Source organism: Pteropus alecto, unplaced genomic scaffold (assembly GCF_000325575.1).
Source record: "Pteropus alecto unplaced genomic scaffold, ASM32557v1 scaffold65, whole genome shotgun sequence".
NCBI classification, from domain to species: Eukaryota; Metazoa; Chordata; class Mammalia; order Chiroptera; family Pteropodidae; genus Pteropus; species Pteropus alecto.
The window spans coordinates 6540644-6562885 of NW_006439191.1; the positions used below are offsets into that span (position 1 = coordinate 6540644).

The 22242-nt window shown below is 39.8% G+C and overlaps 1 protein-coding gene across 2 annotated transcripts in view; it reads left to right on the top strand.

The window, feature by feature from the left end:
- Nucleotides 1-17889, top strand: part of SPATA17 (spermatogenesis associated 17) — a 116009-nt gene extending 98120 nt beyond the window's left edge. For both annotated transcript variants that reach the window (XM_015592761.2, XM_006916226.3), the window contains 2 exons: nucleotides 14139-14221; nucleotides 17596-17889. In XM_015592761.2, the coding sequence (XP_015448247.1) occupies nucleotides 14139-14219 (81 nt within the window). In that variant the 3' untranslated portion in view covers nucleotides 14220-14221; nucleotides 17596-17889. The remainder of the gene's footprint in view (nucleotides 1-14138; nucleotides 14222-17595) is intronic.
- Nucleotides 17890-22242: the final 4353 nt, after the last annotated feature.

The following is a 22242-nucleotide window of genomic DNA, read 5'->3' on the forward strand; positions in this document are numbered from 1 at the left end:
GACATGGAGGACAACTAACAGGAAAACATGAAAGCACTACACAAATTAGTCTGCTGTGGCTCCACAGTTGCTGGTAGAAGGCACAAGCTTCCTAGGTCAAAGAATTTTCCTTTACGGCAAAAGCGGAAGAAAGTGATGGCACAGCCTGCCAGTCCCCTGAGTCTCGGGTGCCACCGTCAGGTAGGGGCGTCAGGCGCGGCCGCATAGGCAAGCATGCCGGAGGAGGAAAGCCCTGCACGGAGGAGGTCCTCCACTCCCGCAGGAAGCGGCACACAGCCTGCTCCGTCTCCAGGGAGACCAGGTGCTTTGCAGGTCTGCGACACATACCGTGAGGGGCTCCGTCGCTTCCCAGGATCCCCAGTTACATAAACAATACTGGGAAGTGGCACCTGCCATCTGGGTAAAAGAGTGATCAAGACTTTGTGATTTTGACACGTTCAGCAAGACACGTAGGCCCTCAAGGATCCCTCGGTGGACCGCCTCCAATAGATGGCGATTTTAACGCAAACGAGTGTCGTTCCCCTCCTTTCTTTCTTCCAGACGTCTGGAACGGAGGATTTGACAGCTAGAGATTGATTGACGTCTTCGGTCGTATTTTAATCCTTGGATCTATGCAGGCCTCAAAAGATAGAGCAAACACATAGAATCGTGGGTCCCTTATGCTGTGGAGTATCACACCAACCCTGGACTTTCGTGCAAAGAGAAATAAACTTCACAGTCGTTTGAATCACTGTTAATTCGGTCTTTCTGTCAGTTGCAGCTGCGTCTAATCCCAATTAATACGATATCTAAGAATGCCTCTCTGTTACTTTCATAAGTAAGCGACAACTAGAGTGTGTGTAAAATACTAAATTCCCATTTTTCTCTTAGCTTTATAGATATTATTTTGTAATCTATCAATGACTGCTACAAAAGAAATATGACATAAGACTGAATCTGTGTGTGCGTGCACATGCATGTGTGCGTGTGCGCGTGCGTGTGTGTGCGCGTGTAAGGGGGTCCCTTTGTGAATCATTTTCTTCATTCCGTAATATTACTTTTATCACCAATTCAACTTAGAATAGCCCATCGTTACCTCTAAAGAGAATTTTAATTCTGCTATTGTAATATTAGTCTATTTACTCCTTGCACCTAACATCCGTGACCTTGCCGTCCTTATGGGTACCTAGTCCTGTTATTGTAGACTCATATCCTTTTGGTCTTTGGCTCTCATTTATAGCATCCGTATTTTTAGTTCATTGAGGTTGGCAAATAATTCTCTAACAGTGAAATGTTCTTTAGGTTCCTGGAAATGATGATTTTCAGACATCTGCTTTTCATCCCAGGCTTTAACGCGAGGGTCTGTTTTTCCTCTGTGGGCCGGTGTAATTTGCCTCCTTCATCCTCCTCCTATTCGAAGAGCGCTGGCCACGTTCACTGTCAGCCACAGAGAGCACCTGTCATTTGGCATCTTTTGTCCCTAGTTCTCCAACACTGGTAACTGGTGAGAACGTTGAAAATTTATAATTCGAACCAGGTACTGCCTCTCACAGCTCTTCTTTGCATGGCCCAGAGGCCCTGCCAGCAGCGAGTCCCTGTAGAAAGCCTAGCCTACAGCTTGGCTTCTGTAGCTCAAACATTTTGTGTTTTCCACTCATGATCCTGAACTCCCTTGAAGAGATAGAAATTTCTCTTGAGAAAGCAATGGCTCAAAAGAAATCCAACTCTAATGCTTGCAAGGAAGTCGGAAGTTAAGTAAGAAGGCGTTCTGATACAATTTACTCAGACTAAGAATTATCTGCTATTTGAAAGTTTCAGACGACTTGCTGGTAGGACAGTCTGAGCACCAGGTCCTTCTGTGATGTCTTCTTCCACCCATGAAGACATCAGCGTTAATAGCTATTGTTTCCAATTTTCCTCCCACATCCGAAGCCAATTCTTTCACGTACTATCGATGGTGGAGATGGACAAGAGTTTTTCTTAGGGCTCTAAATATAAGATTTCTTGGAAGAGGAATTTCTTCCCGTAGGCTAATTAACTGGCCCTCATGATGGATAAGAGCTTAATGGAACATTGTGTGAGGTTAATATCCACTAAATCACGTTAACAGTTTTGAAAATTTGGATAGGTCCTAACCATGTAGTTGGAGAGCAGACAAAACTAATTGAAATACTTTGCCATTAATTTTCAAGCTCTTAGAAACTAATGGGTTTCTAGAAATATCATTAGTGACGACTAACACACATCATAATCCGTATCAGCTAAACATATGTCAATGTAAGAGATATATGAAGTATTACATATCAATATCTTAAACTATATTGCCAAATAATGTTTGCATAAAGAATCTACAACTCATAACGATTTTGGTCTAGTATATTAATATTACAATTATGATAGAGTTTTAATGTGGTTTTTAAATATAAAACAATTTTTATACTTTTTTTAAGTAAAGTGAATATAGAGTTGTCTAAATTTTACTTAGTAACATTGAACAGGTCAAGAGCATTCTGGTTATTTGTTAAAAAGATACTATGAGTAACCTGGAAGATTTTGATTTGTTTAAAACACTTTTAACTCATCAAGCTTAATACAGAGATGTTTTCTATTAATAAATCATATTAACCTTCAAGTTGCTCATGGGTATAATGCATGTTAAAACCTCAGTAAATGATTTTATTCTATTTACATCAGAGCCAAATCTGAACTATGTAGAATATGCTACTTTTGTACTCGTTTTATTTTTTTCTTAGATTGAATTTATTTCATATATTTTGTAAAAGGTTTAGTAAATAGAATGTTAATTGAAGCAACATTATAAGTGGTTAACCCACTTAACATGTCAGAGTTTCTCAAGTATTTTTAAGTATCAATTGCATATAGTTCATTTACTAACAATATAACATATTAATGGTTTAGTTTTGAAAGTATAAGTTAAAAAGAAATATATCAGCTATTTAGCAGATATCATATATTGGCCACAGTGAGACACACTTTTTTTTTTACTTTGTTTCTGATAAATTCTTATTCTCAGAACAAAAGTGATATAAGTGAAGATAATACATACACAGTTGAATTTAACTTTATTCAAGGGTTTTTTTCTCATAAGTGGCCCGTGCCAACCATAAAGTTTCAAAAAGCCATAATTATTGAAATTATTTTGTTTTGATATCCTCTTAATCTTTAAATAATGTTATATTGTTCAAAAATAATAGTGAAATAATGTATTAAATATTGAGATGTATCATATGTTAATGTTCTTCAATGTGATAGTCTTTTATTTATAAAGTTTAAATAAGTTAGGAGTTATATTTAAATTGTGAAATAAATGGCCACAACAAGTAAACATTTCTTAGTATTTTGAATTCCAAGGTATTTTACTTATACATGTTTTCGAGTTCAGACTCAGTAAAGTTCAAGGGCATCCGAGTATGAAATAGTTTGTGAGGAAATGCACATTACTTCCATAATTTGATTTCGTTGGGGAAAAGGACACTAGTTCAGAAAATAGATCTTTGTCTTTAATAATTTTGGTTCAAATGTAGACATTAGGTGTTGTACATAGACTAGTAAATGTGCATGTCATTTTCCCAAAGCTTGTCAAGGGGTTGGCATTATAAAATACATTAATTTCCATTCACTATCTTACCTGAATTTTAAGATGTTTTATTACATAGACTCATGTATGGAAAGCATTGTTAAAAACGTTCCAAAAGAAAAATGTGAAAAAAGAATTAGAAACTATATGTTTAGGTATTTTATATAAATGACCAAAAAAACAAAAAGGGCACCAATTACAGAGAGGAATACAGTTGATAAGTGTCCAAGTAGAAAGAAAACTTAAATCCAAGAGGAATAGTAAATGTTTTGATGCACTAATTATTATTATTATTTTTTACTTTATTTATATCAAAGTGAAACATGTGCCTCGTTAAAGTAACTATGCTCACAGATTTGTAATGCTGAGCGGCATACCCCGACTCAACCCTCCCATCTTTTGTGTACGGTCCTCCTTTCCAAAGACACACTTTCAACTCCTTCATCTCCCAGCTAATAATATGGCGGCATCGTGATTTATCAGCTGTCGGTGTTCGCCATTAACCTTCACCTCCGGAAGATGAGAATTTAGCTCTCGTATGCCGTCATCTTCATGTTTTCTTAGAGTACAAGTCTTGAGTTAACAAAAATATCCAGGTTTTGTATATACTTTTTGACTGTGGGAAGATTGTTTGCTATTGAACCAAGAAATATTCCAAAATGGCGTTTCCTTCTTGTCTAACTTTGTACATTTCCTGGAGTTAATAATCGCGCCTTTTTCCCCATTTGCTCAATTTTCTTCACACTTCTTGTCAAATTTCTTCATACCCAGTAACAGCCTTCCAATATAATTTTTATTTCTGAACATTACATCTCACATGTAATCGATATTGATCAGATAGAGAATTTGAAGTTGAAAGTTGTTTCCGCTCTGTCTTAAGCCATGTGTGTTATCTGTCATTCTGCTTTGGGGAAATTTTCTTGCATTTTTTCCTAATTCTTTTCTCTTTGTTTTCTCAGATTTTTTTTTTATTTATTAGATCTCTTAGAGATGAAATTCTCTACATCGATCTTCAACTTATTTTTTTAATCGTTTACCTCCTATTTCCATTTTGTTGTGCTTGGTGTTAAATTCCAATTTTTCTATCAATTTTTTTTTTTGCTTTCATATTGCTAATTAAATAAAGCTATTTAAAAATCTTTTTATAGTAGCACCTATATTACTTGCTTAATAGGCACATTATCCTTTCTAATGTTTCTTAGAATATTTGTTTTAGATTTTTAATAATAGTTTGTTCTACTTCTTGTATTGTCTCAAATTCATCTAAATTATTTATTTATGTATTTATCTCTCTGCTGTACCTGGTGTCTTCCATTGGGTTTTTTGTTTTAGTTTTTTGGTGGGGAGGTATTATTGTCCCATTGGGGAGCGTGGAGAGGGAGCTTGCAGGTTACATGATCCTTCCTTTGGGTCTTCAGGCCAGCCCTGTGCCTCCCTCCCCTGTGGGATGCCTAGGTGGCCTACCACCCAGGTCACAGTTTGGGTGGGGAGGGGAAAGGGTTCCTGAGTGGCCCTTCTCCAAACACTAGGCCATCCCCGGTCTACATTCCTTCCAGGTCTGGAATGGTACCAGTCCGTATCTGTTTCTCCACATAAATTATACTTCAGAGTCGCCACTGACTCCTGGCTTCACTGAAGATGCAGTTTGGTAGATGTTTATAACCCTCCCTGTTTGGGCACAGGGAGCATTGCTGAGAGGATAAGACAGGGCGTGGAATTCATTGCTCTGCCATCTTAAAACCTGCAGTCTTCCAGATGAGCAACTTCAAAATACAGGTCTACACAACTTTTCTAGAGAGGCTTTTGAAACGATAGCATTATTTCCAAAAACGTAACCCCCAGAGCATTTCATTCACTTCCAAGTATATCTGAATGGGGATAGACGGTGGATATAAACACAGAAGGCCCGGATCCTGCCCCCAGGCACCTTATGGTCTGGGGGAGGAGCCGAAACACGTCAGGGAATTGCCACGATACAAAACAAAATCGACAAGGGCCCGAGAAGGCTGTCACTGTGCACCGCAGGCATTCACGCAGGGAGATTCGATTTACATCCGAAGGAGGATTTCCAGGAGGAGGCAGCATCTTTATATGAGACTGGCTGTTTGGGTAGGATGTGCACCTAGTAAAAGCTTCATAAATATTTGCCGAATGTAATTAGCGCTGTTCAGCCTCAGCGGGTTGGCGTCCTGTTCCCCTTTCTGCGTCTGTTCACGGTAAATACTCTTTGCTTCAGCGCCGCTATCAGCAGCAATCAGCTTCGCTTATTCTTGTCTTAGTTTTCCTGAGAGGAATTAACAAAAACATTTCTGTAGAGAAAATCCACCATTCAATGACAGTTATCAATATATCCTATAATTACAGGGGAAAAAAAAAAAACCTTCCTGTGAGAATGTCATCATGTTAATGATGCATGTATATTACTAAGAATTATAAATATTGAGTAATAAAGCTGCAAGTTCGCATGTTCCCAGACGTTATTTTGGGGCCACTCGATTAGCAATTTTTCAAAAACATAAGCAGTAATTAGAAATCTTTCATAATTTCTTTCAGAAACGGCACTTGATTTTAATTCTTTCACTTAAAGAAAAAAAACGCGTGCGAAAAAACTGTCGGAACTATTTGACATTTTTATAGCTGACAAAAATTAAGCGTAATTAAAATGAAATATTTGTTGCATAAATTAAACTGCAATTAATACGTTTTCTGCCGCTGCTTGAAGGATAAGATTAAAGGAGTGTTGTTGGCAGACTCCCTGCTGTGACACTAATTTCTTAATTTTTACACCAAACATCATCAAACGTATTTTCACAGTAGAAGAGTAAAAAAACAAAAACATTGTTTGATGAAAATGATATACTTCAGAGGGAGATAAACTGGCTTTTATGAAGGCAAGGCAATATTACTGTTTGTTTTAAGATCTGATGACTAGTTGATTCCAAGGGTAAGATTTGCGCTTTTGAAGCCATTGAAATAACAGATTAAATGGCCCTTCATTTTAGTTAGCTGCGCCGCATAGGTTATCCAGTGCACTGCTTCAGGATGTTTGCTCTTTCGGAGGTAATCAGAAAACGAGCAAGACATGTTATGCCGGGGCCTCCCCTCCAGCTAACCAAGAAATTATAATAAATCTCATCCCTAAAACTTAGATGTAGATAATTTAGCAAAAGTGGAGGGAGGATGCATTCTGTCAGTACTTCTCATGGAAGAGGATCCTTTTTCTCACGGGAGCCCATAATCGCCAAAAGAAAAGCAAACCGTAACCAAAATTAGTTGTTGCTATCTTAAAAAAAAAAAATCTTCAGCTGCCACTTACCCAAGCCATGCCTCACGTGGCATTTCCACGTGACTTTTTTTTTCTGGCTAATTACTGTTTGACATTACACACCATTAGTGGTATCAATGAAAGAAACAGGTAACTGTTCTTAATGGTCCTCTTCACTTCTCCCAATGTCTCTCATGGGCCGAGCTGCATGAGGGATGCAAATGCCCTAGGGGGAACTAGAAATTAGGGGCTAGGCCCCATCACTTGCTGGACCATCGCACACCCCTGCCTCGGGGGCTGGGAGGCGTCAGCACATGCGTGTGATGACAGCATCAGTATCTGATGGCGCCCGTCGGAGGAAGTGAAATTAACGGAGCTCTGTTCACATACGGCAAGGCCGTGGTGCCCCGTCCATGCTGCCTGCGGAGAAACAAGCCACCATTTCTGAGCGCTCGAGGCTCGCCCGCCTTCCGCCCCACGAGGGCCACGTGCGCCGAGCGCTTCCAGACCTTGGAAAATTTTGCCCTCCAAAAATCTGAGAGCAGATCGATCCGTCTCTGTAGGGTGGCTGAGTGGGTTTCGGTTACTTGAAATGACAGTCGTGGTGTAGTGACAAAAACGTAGTTCGGTTTGCGTGGAGACACGTGTGCACCGATGTCACCTCGGGCCACCTGTCCTGACCGCCCGGTTCGAAACCGCAAGCCCTTCCCAATTTCCCTCGGCCCTTCTCCTTCACCCTGCCTTATTTTTCTTCATAGCACTTGCTATCACTTGACATTTGCTTATTGTCTGTGTCTGATCACTAGAAATTTAAGTTTCATAAAGACAGGAATTTGTGCCGAGCTTACTCATTTCTGGGTCCTAGAAGAGCGCTTGGCACAAGCGGGCGCTTGATTGATTTTTCTTTTGGAAGAAAGGAACGACGGAAGGGAAGGGAAAGGAATGGAAAGGAAGCAAGAACGAATTTTTAAAAACCAATTCTTCAAAAAGAGCAGAAAGAGGCGATGTCAGTGGTATAGTGGTGAGCATAGCTGCCTTCCAAAAAGAGCAGAAAGAAATTAAACAATTCCCGATGATAATATGAAAAGCTAGGTTTAGTAGGGGATGAGGAGAAGTCTATTAAATCTTCAATTATACCTTATCGTATTTTTAATCTTAGAGAAATCATACTAAAATGACAACGCTTATAAAATAATATTTTAGGTTATCATCTATATATGGTTCGTACTCATGAAGAATTATTTGCGAACCACCCGTACAGAGAAGTAAACAATATCGACTCCGTAAGTTCGTTACACGTGCTCACATTCTCATCCATTCGTCTGTTCGTGTTACTCGTGCCCAAGGGGGCGTGCGGCCTGTGCTATGCTGGCAGAGCATGTCGTGATGGAGCTCGACTCTCCTGCAGATGTGCGGTCTGTCCTTGAATTTGCAGTAGCTGATGTAGTCACTGCGAACGCCGACTTAGCGCATGCTGAGCCATTGCAACCAGGGGAAACACATCCTGCAAGTCTCTGATCAGCTACACAATGCGTAACATTGCTTTATGTGTGTCTCTGCTTACAGAGTTCTTATTCTCGTGTATACACATATATATCGTTGATTCATTAGCATCGAACAGCCCTATAACCCCTGCCTGAGCGAAGCTCCTCTCACAAATGCACATGCTCTGCAAGTTACACAGCAGCCTTCTTGTTCTCAAGAGCACTAGACAGCACTTCAGCACTATGCTTGCGGTCCACTGTAAACAGTGAAATCACCGACAAAAAGAACGAAAATGTGGAAAAGGTGTCACTGAATAGAGCACGAGAAGGCAGGCCACAGCTGTGTGCATCTGGTGACTCAAATTTTTCTCCACTCCGCTCAGATCTCTGATTCACTCTGCAAGCTCTGTGAGTATTGATTTTGGGTGGCAAATAAATTTTAGCAAGTGGATGAACTTGCAAATAAGGAATCCGAATAATGAGGCTCAATGGTAGCAGGGGTTTTTAAAGTCGTTATTGAACAGCCTATTTACTGATGAATCTGGGCGTTCTCATCCTCGCAAAACAGAGTCTCAGAGCGAAATCCTGTGTTTCTACTCAGCCAGGACTTGTTGAGTCCTGATGTGCGGCAGGCACTGTGTTGGTAACTGGCAATAAAACAGATAAGACGAAGAGAGCCCTCTCCATTGCTCATCAAACTCACAGACAGATCCCCCTTCCTCTCTCTCCCTGCTGTCCCTCCCTGCTCCCTCCCACCCTCCCTCCATCCCGACTTCTCTGTCCCCCAAATACTTCTGGCCTGAAGTTACTGGAGGCTCAGAGGGAACCGGGCACAGCTGGAAAAGTGGTTTCAGAGTGTGGGGTGGGCTCTGCGAGGACCTCTCGGTGATGACAGCCATGCTACACAGTTCCCATCTCCTCCGTGTGGTTTCCGGGGTGACAGGGCTGAACGACAGAGTAAAGGTTTGCTATTCCGGAAAGCTCAGACTGAGACTTCGAACAGGTGCACGGTGTCCCCAGGGCCAACCGTTTACTCATAATTCAGTCATTCCCTTGACAATATCTATCGAGCCTCTACTCTGTGTGAGACACTGGGCCAAACCCGGGAGTACCGTGGAGAGCTCGGTGCGACCTTTGAGCCATCAATCCCCCTCCGTGGTTTCCCGGAGGACCAGATCACACGAGGCGTTCTCTTTCCCATAAGAAACACTTGCTATTTTGGAACACGACAATCCAGGTTTCAGCTGTTGTTCGTATTCTAAGTGATTCCCCTTAAACCATGTTCTCTCTGAACATTTTTGCCGCGTTTTTCCAGTCCACTAACCATGCGCAAGCCGCACTTTCCCGTTCATGCCAGTTTCTCCTGGCATCTCCCTCTCTCGGCATTTGAAACGGGCCGTCACCGTATACGAAAATAACGTTACAGGCAACTCTTATCCTGCCGTCTTTAGCTCTGCTGTCGAATCAACCAACAGGATGCAGGTCATTCCAACTGCACGTTGTAGCTCGTTGGATGTTCCACTTCTGCGACTTTCATTTAGATGCCATTCTTCTCGTCTGTAGTTGAAATTAAACAGTGAAGGCCATGTGTTACATGTATCTCTCTATTTCTATATCTACATCTATTTCTTCTGATATATCTTTATATCTTGTTTCTTTTTTATTATGGCCGTAATACAAAAACACCGTAATACGATAAGTTTACACGTTTCAGCTTACATGTCTGGCCTGCTATTTCCCATCTGTGCGTTTATAGCCAGAGTTTTAAAGATGGGGGAGGGACATGAACTAAACAAGAGAAAGACAGATGAAACTAATAAGAAGGCAAGATATGTAAAAATGTGAGGGAGGGGGGAAACCAATAAAAACTCAAATATATAACTTTAGCATTTGGAAATACCCACATTGAAATAAAAGTAGTAATGTGTATACCAAAGCCTTAAATAACTAGAGAAGCGGTGCATCTGCTAACCTAAAGTGATCTTACACTTCGGGGGTGACTGGCCCAGGAAATTTGCTCTTTGTCATTTTGACTTGGGTTTGAAAATGGACCTGGGCTGCATTCCAGCTCAAAGAGCCGTTCGCTTCCAAAGATGCCTAAATTGTCCCAAGGAGCTCATTCTGGCAGTGGATTATTTGTGTTTGGCTGGGCATCCTAACAGCAAAAGCTGTCTGCTCTGGCAAGCAAGGGCTGTGGCAGGAATTAGAATTACCATCCCCAGTGTTTTGTCTTCGTGAGGCTATTTTTCAGAAAAGCAGTCCCCAACCCCTCCTTTAGAAAGTGACACTGCGCAAGTGTTGTGCAGGTGGTTTTTTGAGCTCATCAATAGCTTCCCGTGGCGGGGTGGCCGGTTTTATATATTACGGGCAAATTTTAAACCAATAAGAATCAGCAACAGATTTTTTCCCAAAACTAAAGCTGTCTAAATGGCATATTCGCCTCTTCTGTATCAGAGGTAAGCAACAGTTATTGGTTGCCTGGGGCCAAGTAAGAATGGGAGGTTTTAAATTAAAAAATAACAGTGGTATAAAAAATTCTGGTTTTCTTTCTGGGATGTAGAGCGTAGGTACTTGAAGAGGCAATCCTTGTTTATCTACACGACTGTCAGTGCCTGCCGTGCGACGCTCCCACTCGTGGGAGACGGGACTGAGTTTGGGTACCCTTCGTCAGGAGCACCCCTAATATATTGTAGATGATCAGATATTAATGAGATGCGCAGATTAACTTATAACCTGGAATTAAGTGAGTCTTCATTTATTATATTGGAGGGGTTCAAAATTAAGCATACAGGAGGATACACAGGAATGTAGGCATAAAATATTAGACTTCCGTTTCTATTTTTATCTCATTTACAGATCTAGTTAACATTAAATTATACTACCACAGTGTTACACATATATAATTTAGCACAAATAACTTAGACATATGTTGAGAGCGCATGTTCAAAATACTTTTGCCGATGGAGGATGTGATCAAAAGCCTTTGGGTCCTTGTTTCACTACATCGATTCACCATAAGTAGTCTCACCTGCTTCACAGGTATGAATGAAATCTATTTAATTTGATTTTTGAAAGAACATGGTAGGTAGACTATGAATAGACTTTTACCATTGAAGGAAAGAGAGAAGAATATACTAGCGCTGGTGACGGACGTTTCTTCCTGTTTAATCCTCACAACAACCCTGTGAGGTCAGTATCTCCATTTTATCTTTGATGAAACAGAATGAGTTATAGAGAATAGGTATCATCTGGTTGTGTGTGTGTGTGTGTGTGTGTGTGTGTGTGTGTGTGAGAGAGAGAGAGAGAGAGCGAGAAGAGAGAGAGAGAGTGGGTGGTTGGTATGGTAGAATGCACCAATGAAATCATCTAGACCTGTTTGGGAAGGTTATTAATTATCAGTTCAATTTTTAAAATACGCGTAGGCCTATTCATATTGTTTCTCCTTGTGTGAGTTTTGGTAGATTGCTTCTTTTAAGGAATCGGTCCATTTCATCTCAGCTATCAAATTCATGGTCAACTGTTCCTAATACTTCTCTATTTCTAATCTTTTAATGTCCATGGTATCAGTAGTAATGTCCCATCTTTTTAGTAATTATTAGTAATTTGAGTCTTCTCCCCTTTTTCTTAGTTAGACTGGCTCGGTGTTTATTAATTTTATTGATCTTTTCAAAGAACCAGCTTTTAGTTTTGTTAATTTTCTCTATTTCCTGTTTTCAATTTCGCGACTTTTGCTCTGATTTTATTATTTCTTCTTTTCACTTGGATTTCATTTGCTTTTTTTCTAGTTTCCTAAAATGGAAGCTCAGATTCTTGATTTTAGATCTTTCTTTTCTACTATAATCATTCAATGAATTTAAAGTATATATAATCTGAATATATTTATATCCAAAGTAATTTGAAATAAATGTAAACAACAAAAATTGAAATATACATTTTAAAAAATAACTTACTTTAAATATTCAAAATGATCTATTAAAATGAAAACTAAATATAATTAATAAATATCAAAAACTTAAACTAAGATAGTTTAAATAAAACTAACCATTTCATTTACCTTTTTTGAAAATTAAATTAATTATTGTTATATGTATTTTTTTAAACTAAAACTATTCACAGTTCTAGGTTCATCAAGTGCCAACATAAAATAATCGCTATCATGCATCACACATATGCTTAAGATTCATACACTGAAATTTAAGAGTGATGTGAATTCTTTAAAATTGCACAATGTTCCTGAAAGTCCACATGTACCTGCTGCAAATTCTGCGTAGATTCCTGAGTAACCCTAGAATCACAATTTGGAACTAAAAGGAAGTGAGACCATGGATGTTCAGCACCACAGACAAATGATGCTTCATTACATCAAGTTCTGTCACGTCGATGCCATCCAAGAAGAAGGGTTATACTCAAATCAATTTGTCTTTTATCTGAGCACTTTTGTCACTCAGATTTTTTTGTACTTGAAAGCAGTGCCCCTGGGGCCCGACCAGCATTAGCATAAAGGCAGATATTGAGGGTTGGGGGCTCCATCATACCTGAGCCAATCCCGAGTGACAAGTACCTGCGTGTCCTTTAATGCATTTATCTGATGTGTTTGTAACAAAGGGACCTCCCTCAAGAGGTGAGCCCAGGGCAAATGTCTTTCTTCCCAAGGTTTCTTAAGGAAAAAAAAAATTATCCAAAATTATCTTCATTGAAGATAGGCCCCCTTTTTAAGGAGAAACATACACCTTTATATAGTCTGACCATTTATTAACAGTGTCTGCTAATAATTTAGTACTTTACCTCTTTAGTGACTTTGCCTATTTAATCTGCACGAAAGCATTCATGTCTGTCTTCAAATGCTGAAGACGTGACCCAACAAAAATGACCCAACCTCCCTCTGAGCTCTTCGTCCATGCCTTTGAATCAGTTCTGTGGTACTCACCACGGCTGGCCTCTGTTGTAGTTATCTGAGTATGTCACCTTTCCTCTACCATCCATGCAGTCAACAAACATTTACTTTGCACAAAACAAAGCTCATAATCTTATGGGGGACACAAAATCAATAAATATAAAAAATCAAAGAGCAGCCATTGCTGCAAAGAAAATAGGGCCAGTGAAAGCGATAGGAAGTTTCAGGGCTGGTGTGTCATCTGCAGGTGGCCGGGCAGGGCCTCGCGCGACAGCCACGTGGTGTAGGAGGGAAGGAAGCATAGGAATGACTGGGCGCAAAGCCATCCAGCTGGGGGCCTTTATAGGCTCCGAGAGAAGACATGCTCGGTAAACAGGTGTTTCTAGAGATGATTACATGATGCAGAAATGTCAGAAAGGGACCCAGGGGGAGAAGGGTCACTTGGGGCCTTAGAGGTCAAGGTAAAAAACAGACTGTAAGCCTGTTGAAGACAAGCGGCTTTGTCCAATCAATGCATTGGTCAGAGCGTCTTGTCGATGTCGGCAGCTAAGCAGGATCGGGCCTGGTTAGTACTTGAATGGGAGACCACCTAGGAAGACCAGGTGCTGTAGGCATAAAAAATAATAATAAAATAAGGGATTATAAACTGACAAGGTCCTTGCAATCTGTGAGGTCAACCGAGGATTGCCTCGCCTAAAAAATAAAGAAAGAAAGTTTCAATCTCTCTGATTCAACTGTTAAAACTTACCTGTGAATGTTGTTTTATTTGAGAATATGATGGAAAATTGGAAGGACAATTAAAATCTACATATTCAGCAGTTTAGTATAATGTAAATTGTAACAAAATAGTAACAGTCATTAATAATAATGCAAAGTCAGTAAGATCTTTGTGATAATCTTTGCTCTTTTTCCTCCTAGAATTTCCAAACTGTATTGCCACCAATCGATCTCTTCTCGAACTATGGAAAAATGTATTCAAAAGCTGGACAAATTTTATAAAGGTATGCATTTTTGCTAAGAAATGCTTCAAAACCATTTTAAGTAACAACTCAAATGAGAGTGACTTAACTGTCTAGCATTTTAAAAACCATGCAATAATAACCTTTATGCATAACCTTTCATTCTAGCCTAATGGTTTTCAACATTCAAACACATGGGCTTTGTTTTTCAAATCTCTTTTCTAAAATAGACTCTTTCTCTTTAAATCAATTAATACAATAGAAAAATAGTTTTACACAATCAAATGAAAAAAATATCGTCAGTGTCCAAAAGCTAAAACATTTCTCAATACTGTGTTGATACAGTATAGTTTAAAATACTGTATTCATTATGTGTGTTATTCCAAGTACGAGACCTCTTTAAGGGTTTCTGAATAAATAGTGTCTGGGGTCTCCGATTGCCAGCGTTTACACTATAGGGAAGAGCAAAGACCCACATAAAATTCGAGATCTCAGAATAAGCTAGCTCTCAATGAGTGTTACTGCTAAGGTGTTTAAAAACCGAGAAATGCTTATGACCAAAGTGAGGCATCTAGGAGATATTTTGGCATTTTCAGCCCAGTTAGAGGAGGCGTTGGATGAAGAGAGCACAGGTCACTACAGTTAACGGAAAAGAGGCAGAAATGAGCAAATCATGCTGGTTAGAATTCTCCAGGCATCCTCCACACCCCAGACCCAGGGGAAGCTAGCTCAGGTCCCTCGGAAGGGACACAGAAGCAGCTCGTGTTGTCTAGATTTAATGTCAGTCTCCTCTCCTTCACTTATTACTTCGGGTGCTTCGACGTGGAAGTCAGTATGTTAAACGCAGATACCGATATCTGTCTTTTAATGACTCCAAAGGAATGCACGAAGGGAAATATGAAATATTCTGAACTAATAGAAACACACATGTCTATAATGCTAGTGGAATTGCAGTTTCAAGGTTTATAAAGTATTATGACCCATTGGAGCATTTATCTAGTATTTGTAACTCATCATGTAAAGTAGTCTAGATAAAAAACTTTCATATTTGTGTGTGATTTTAAATAGGTTTTAATTCAAAGGTATATTCTGTTTACAATGGTGTCGAGGTTGAAAACAACGTGAGCGCTTGTTATATGCTAAGATAAATAAAGGAGAAAAGACGTACAAGGCAATATTACAAGGACGTTAAACAGGTTCACATAGATCTTCACCTATTAGCTATGAAAATACTCGAATGTCTTTCTAAGAAAAGAAGGCTGGATGCAAAAATCCCGCATAGCTTAAGTCTGTCAAAAAATCTCTGCGTGTGTGTGTACATACACACTGCATAATGTGTGCGCTTTTATAAAAAACACTTGCAGGTGCTTGTATAGTACGTGTATACGTATACATTTGCGGATTGTAAAAAATGTTCATGGTAGCTATTTCTGGGTAGTAAGATCATAGGTACCTTTTTGGGAGAAATATCTTTGTATCCCCATATTTTGAAATTTTTATCTCATCAGACAAAAGCAAGTGTCGAAACAAAATAATGCAATAGGGATTACTTGTTCTTCGCTACCAATTACGTAAACAGCTTGACTTTATTCTGTTCAATCATAATAATTTAGAGAGAATCATCTTCTTTTTCCTGAAGACAAAATAATCACTTGCTAAATTATTTATAAGAAAGACAAGGATGAGTAACAAATGTTTCACATTACTTTTAATTAAAAATCGCAGAATGTGCAGATAGGAATATGTGACAGGATTTTAAAAACATGCTTGCTAACTCTTCTCTTGGATCTTTCACTATTTTGCGAATCGAAAACATTATCGAATGCCCTTTCCTCAAAAGAAATTAATTTTGATAAGTAAAGGGTAGCAGCCTTAGCTGAGGCTCTCCTATTAAGATTTAATTTCACCAACTATGACAAAGTGCTGCTTTTTGTAAAAAAGGCCAAGATGCGGACACTTGCACCAAAGCATTGAATAAAGATGCCGTAGTAATTTTTAGAGCTATCTATTTGATTGCTTCGGCTTCAAGGTAGTTCATCACTTCACTATAATTCATGCGACTTTGCCTCTCAGAGCCATACTACGTTTTTCCATCAGTCCGATTAGAAATAGTGACGCCTTTATCAGATTAATCTTTCTTTCCCTTAGCATGTCTGAGTTTAGGATAAACAGAGCCTACCCCTACCCATTTTGATTAATCTACTAAGATTTTACCACTGAAACTGCTCAGAACGAATTAGATTTTACACACACACACACACACACACACACACACACACACGCACACACACTTTAAAATCTACTCTATGGCCGGGATAATATGACTCCTTTTCATTTCTTTAATTTTTCTTTGTAGCTGATCACTGTGGTAACCTTCGGTAGTTTCCCATAGACCGCTTTGCCTGCCCCAGAATATGCTATCCCCTGTCAGATGGCTTTGCTGTCTTTTTAGCTCCATTCATCCTTTGAGGCAGAAGAGTCTCTTTAAAGGGTAGAGGGGAGAAAAATTAGCAGGATGAGATGAAATCACTGGTTAGTCGGCATCAGCGTAGTTTGCTTGCACTGTGTGCTTCTCAGTTTTCTGTTTCTTCCTTGCAATGTGCTTTGGTCCAGGCTGTCTTCCTGTTGAAAATTTTTGAGGCCGGATGAGATGAGTTTTAATTGAATTATTTGTTGTGCATGAAAGACAGGGTACCTTTTCCTTTCTTCATTGGGATTTGGCATATGAATTACTCAGATAGCCAAGAAAAAACTAAAATGAAAAATACGTTTGGTTAGCACCTGAATTGGGAAAGGCATGAAATTCCATTGTCTCTTTTAGAGGAAATAAGGTCTTGGCCACTGTGTGAGGGACAAGGGGGTGCATGAGGGGAGCGGATAACCAGGCCTGTAAACTATAGATGTGCCCACTGGGAATTAACATTTTAACCCGACAAGAGAAATTGTTAGACCTTGTCATTCACCTTGGCACCGTGTGAACTTGGCACCTTTTCAGTTCCGTCATAGCGAATTGGCAAAACATAACAAAACAAAAATCTAGATATCTTTAGTATTTTTCTCTTGGTGAACTGGTCCGTGGAATAAAGATGATGTAACAATCCACGTGCCAATAGGAGGAGGTTCCACTCTAGAAGTTTCTCCGTGAGGGAGGCGGGTCGGCTGGGCACTGCGTCTCTGGCCGCACACGCGGTCGCAGTGGCGCAGACGGAGACCGGAGGACAGGGTCATTCCTGCAGGGCTAGGACGGGGCAGCCAGGGGTGTCGCCTCCCAGACTGTCCGCTGAGCCAGCTCTCAGGGAGGAAGATTCAAATAGAGAATTCGAGAACTTCTGTGTCGTTGGGTTCTTTTTTCTTTTCTCATTTTATCGTTTTGTTTTTAGAAAATATCTCCTTTTGTTTTACTGTTTTGTTTTTAGAAAATAAAAGAAGACAGAATGTAAAAATGAGGTTAAGGTGTGAAGTGACTGTGGAATAGAAGACCCCCCACTGCCTGGAACCCTGCTTCCACGGCTGGCTGAGTAACCTTGACACAAGTCAGTCAGTGTCTCTCTCTCTCTCTCTCTCTCTCTCTCTCTCTCTCATCTGTTCAAAGAAGAAATGGGAACCATTTCTGGTTTATTAAAAAGCTCTATAATTCTAGAAAGAAAATACAAATGAGGACTTAGGTCATACTTCTTATGATTCAATAAACTATAATATTTTACACCTGACGACTTTTATATAGTGTGTGAGTAGTGGGTCTTTTACTTCTGAGAATGTCACAACCACAGGCCCTGGTGACCAAAAGTGTCATAAATGGTTTCCCTGAAGCATCCAGATTCTGACCCTATCGCCTTAGTCAAGTGATGAGGCCAGCGCTGGATACTGAGTTAAGGGCAGCCAGCATATAAGCGGGAATGATGAACGGATGGCAGTATGAATGGTGTGGAGTGTTTTGCATTAAATGTTTGTCCCGAGGGTCATAGTAACTCATCAGAACAATTAGAAACCCCCTCAGTGCGTTGAACTTGAGACACACAGGCAGGGATCAGAGGACGTGGGAGCAGAAGCATAGGCACCTGGAGTAGAGAAGACATTTCTGGGTCTCCGCCGCAGAGGGCAACGCGGTCATCCGATCGCGGGGTTGTGCCCGGCTCGGCGTACTCACCTGTAAGTGGTTTCTGAAGGCGAAACAGGTGTCTGACTGGTGACACTGTAACTCAAGAGTACACCCTTTAATACTTTAGTAACTGTAGGCCATCTATTAGGTATTTTATAGATGCCACGTGCATATTTGTTGGTTCTGACCCCGTAAGACAATTAGCTGGAATTAGAAAGAGTCTGAACGTCGCCCTCTGAAGCTGTAGGATCGGGTCTTGTGACGCAGTCCGTAACCTGGCCCTCGTCAGTCCGATAGTCTCAACTAGAATGTCCGCAAGCAGGTAGCATGCGATGCATTACGATTTGTGAAGTTGTCTATGAAGACTCGTTTTTAAAACATCGCCAATGCTACTTTTTTTTTTTTTTAGAAAAAGCAAGCATTCATATAGAACCAAATTTGGTGAATAAGTATAGAAAATTCAAATAAAAAAGCAAATGCTTTTCTCAATAAAACAATCTTTATTGCGAGGAAGAATTGGCTGGCATTTGGGGGTAGGGGAAATAGAATTAAAAAGCACGTTATTGATTGTGACGTGTAAGAAGTCGAGTGGAAGGAGCTAGATCCGAAACAGAGCAGATGCCTTTGAAATGCTGTGCATTGAGTCGACCTCAGATGACAAAGTTCATGAAAGAAGAAAATCAAGGAGACACCCTGGGGTGTGGGGAGGATGTGACCCGGCCTCTCTCTAGGACGCTTCCCAGCTCGAGCGAGCCTATCCGCGCTCTTCCTTGGCTATTTTGTCTCTATTTCATAGGCCGTCTTATTTACAGTAATGTCATCGGCGATCCCTGTTCTGTATACTACTTAAGAGACTGGACTCGAATTCTAAGGCCACTGCCGGTGCTCACAATATTTGGGGAAATCATTCTTTTAAGGTAACTTTGGGCATTAGTTTATAAGCTACTGCATCACCTCAGTACTCCAAAGTTACCTGTCCTTGGAATTTCGGAAACAAAAGTAATCGTGAGGGGCATGTGACTTCTCTGCTCAGAAAATGTGAATTAGCCTGTGCCAGCTGCAATGTTCACGTGTAGTAATCTAAACACATCTATCCGGCACGTTCCCTCCCTTCCTCCCTCCCTCCCTCCCTCCCTCCCTCCCTTCCTTCCTTCCTTCCTTCTTCCTTCCTTCTCTTCTTCTTCCTGTTCTTCTAAGTTATATTAGTTCACCCAAGAGAAATAATTCCTACTCTTGGGAACTGCTTAGTATTTCATTGCTGAGAATGAGGTTTTATCTTCTCACTGAAACACACACACACACACACACACACACACACACACACACGCTGCTGATAGCTACAGAGGTGTCCAGATGAGTCAAAAATACCTTTGCATTGAAGAGAGAGATGGCCGAGATAAGGATTATTATTAGAGACTACAACTGGGGAAAGCAATAAGCTTGTTTCTTCTGAAAAACTATTTAACTACATTACCTTATATGCAAATTTTTTCTTACATTCTCCATGCGAACCACTCAAGAAAATTAGTGAGACCTAGTGTTTTACTAAAACTGGTAACTCTATTACCCATCTTATTCAACGAACTTGATTCTGAATAAATAGTGACCCGTTAAAAAGATCAAAAGCACCATGGATGCTTAAAGGCACATACCTTGAGAGCATTCAGAATGAGACCCCCCCCAGTTCTGAAATCAAAATAGTCAACAACTTTCTTATAGTTCATGAGGTAATGTCTTTCTTTCCTACTTACCTCTTATTTCTTTGAGGGCAAATACTGTCTCATGATAAATGCCCTCTGTCCAACGTCTAGCATGAAATAAGATATCTGTTGAATAAATGTTAAGGAAATTCCAAAAATTTTTCAAGTAATAAGAGCTATAGAATAACAGATAGCTGCCTAAGATAATGCCTATACATTCAGCATTGCTCATTTGAATGCACATACTGTGGAGTGTTATTTTTAACTAGTCTCATTAATTTGTAGCTGTGTTATATATGATTTTGGGGTATAGACTTAGATATACACTAAGTTGGTTGATCCTGAGATCAAGCTATGATTGCTGCTTGGGTAAAGTGTTCCCTTTGGTAAATAATCTTTCACTTCTATACGATTTTGAGTAATTATCCTTATTTACGCACTATGCTGTTGTGGTGGTAAAGTCAAGATTATATTCTTTTCTTATTTTTTTTTAAATTACAGTTAACAAACCACATTGTATTAGTTTTAGGTGTGTGACAAAGTGATTAGACATTTATATAGCTTACGAGGTGATCACCGCGATAAGTCTCGTGCCTGTCTGACACCACACATAGTCACTGCAATATTCTTGAATATATTCTCCATGCTGTACTCACAGCCCCATGACTGTTTTTATAACTGGCAATGTGCGTATCTTAATCCCGTCCCCTTTTTCACCCACCCCCCCAACTTCCCTCCAATCTGGCGACCGTAAAAACATTCTTCATATCTATGAGTTTGTTTCCGTTTTGTTTGTTCATATATTTTGTTTTTTAGATCTCACATATAAGTAAAATCATATAGGATTTGTCTTGATGTGTCTGATTATTTCCCTTAGCATACTTCCCTCTAGGTCCATCCATGTTGCTGTCGGTGGCAACATTTCATTCTTTTGATGGCTGAATAATATTCCACTGCACGTATGTACCACCTCTTCTTTATCTATTCATCTGTTGGTGGACACTTCGCTCGCTTCCATATCTTGGTATTGTAAATAATACTGCAGTGAACACAAGGACGCATATATCTTTTCGAATCAGCGTTTTGGGTTTCTTCAGATGAATACCCAGAAGTGGAATTGCTAGGTCATACAGTCGCTCCATTTTTAATTCTTTGAGAAAGCTCCATACTGTTTCCACAGTGGCTCCACCAGTGTGCAGCCCCGCGACAGGACACGAGGGTTGCCTTTTCTCCACATCCTCACCTGCCCTTGTTATTTTTTGTCTTTTTGATAACAGCCGTTCTGACTAGTGGGAGGGGATATCTCGTTGTGGTTTTAATTTGCATTTTCCTGAATGATCAGTGACGTCGAGCATCTTTTCATGTGCCTGGTGGCCGTCTGTATGTCCTCTCGGGAAAACCTATACTCAGATCCTCTGCCCATTTTTTAATAGGACTGTTTGTCTTTTTGCTCTTGAGTTGTATGAGTTCTTTATATATTTTGGACATTAACTGCTTATCAGATATATTGTTGGCAAACATTTTCTCTCATTCAGTAAGTTTTCTTTTCATTTTGTCGACGGTTTCCTTTGCTGTGCAGAAGCTGTTTAGTTCGATGTAGTCTCGGTTGTTTATTTTTGCTTTCGTTGCCTTCGCTTTTGGAGTCATATCCAGAAAGTCATTGCCCAGACTTAAATCAAGGAGCTTACCGACTATTTCTCATTCCAGGAGTTTTATGGTTTTAGATCTTACATAACAGTCTTAATCCATTTTCAGTTAATTTTTGTGTAGAGTGTAAAATAGTGGTCTAGTTTCATTCATTTACATGTGTCTGTTTAGTTTTCCCAACACCATTTATTGAAGAGACTGTCCTTTCCCCATTGTATATTCTTGGCTCCTTCGTCGTAAGTTAATTGACCGCATATGTGTGGGTTTATTTCTGGGCTCTCTAGTCTGTTAAATTAATGTATGTGTCTGTTTTTATGCCGATACCATATGTTTTGATTGTCATCTAGCTTTGAAATAGTTTGAAATCGGGGAGTGTAATATCTTCAACTTTGTTCTTCTTGCTCAAGATTACTTTGGCTATTTAATGCCTTTTGCAGTTCCGTACAAAATTTAGGATTATTTGTTCTAGTTCTATGAAAAATGCCATTGGTATTTTGATAGGGATTGCACTGAATCTGTAGATTGCTTTGGGTAATGGGTGAATTTTATGGTATGTTAATTATAGCCCAATGAAACTGTTTTTAAAAACACAGCGAGATACCAGTACACTCTCTTTA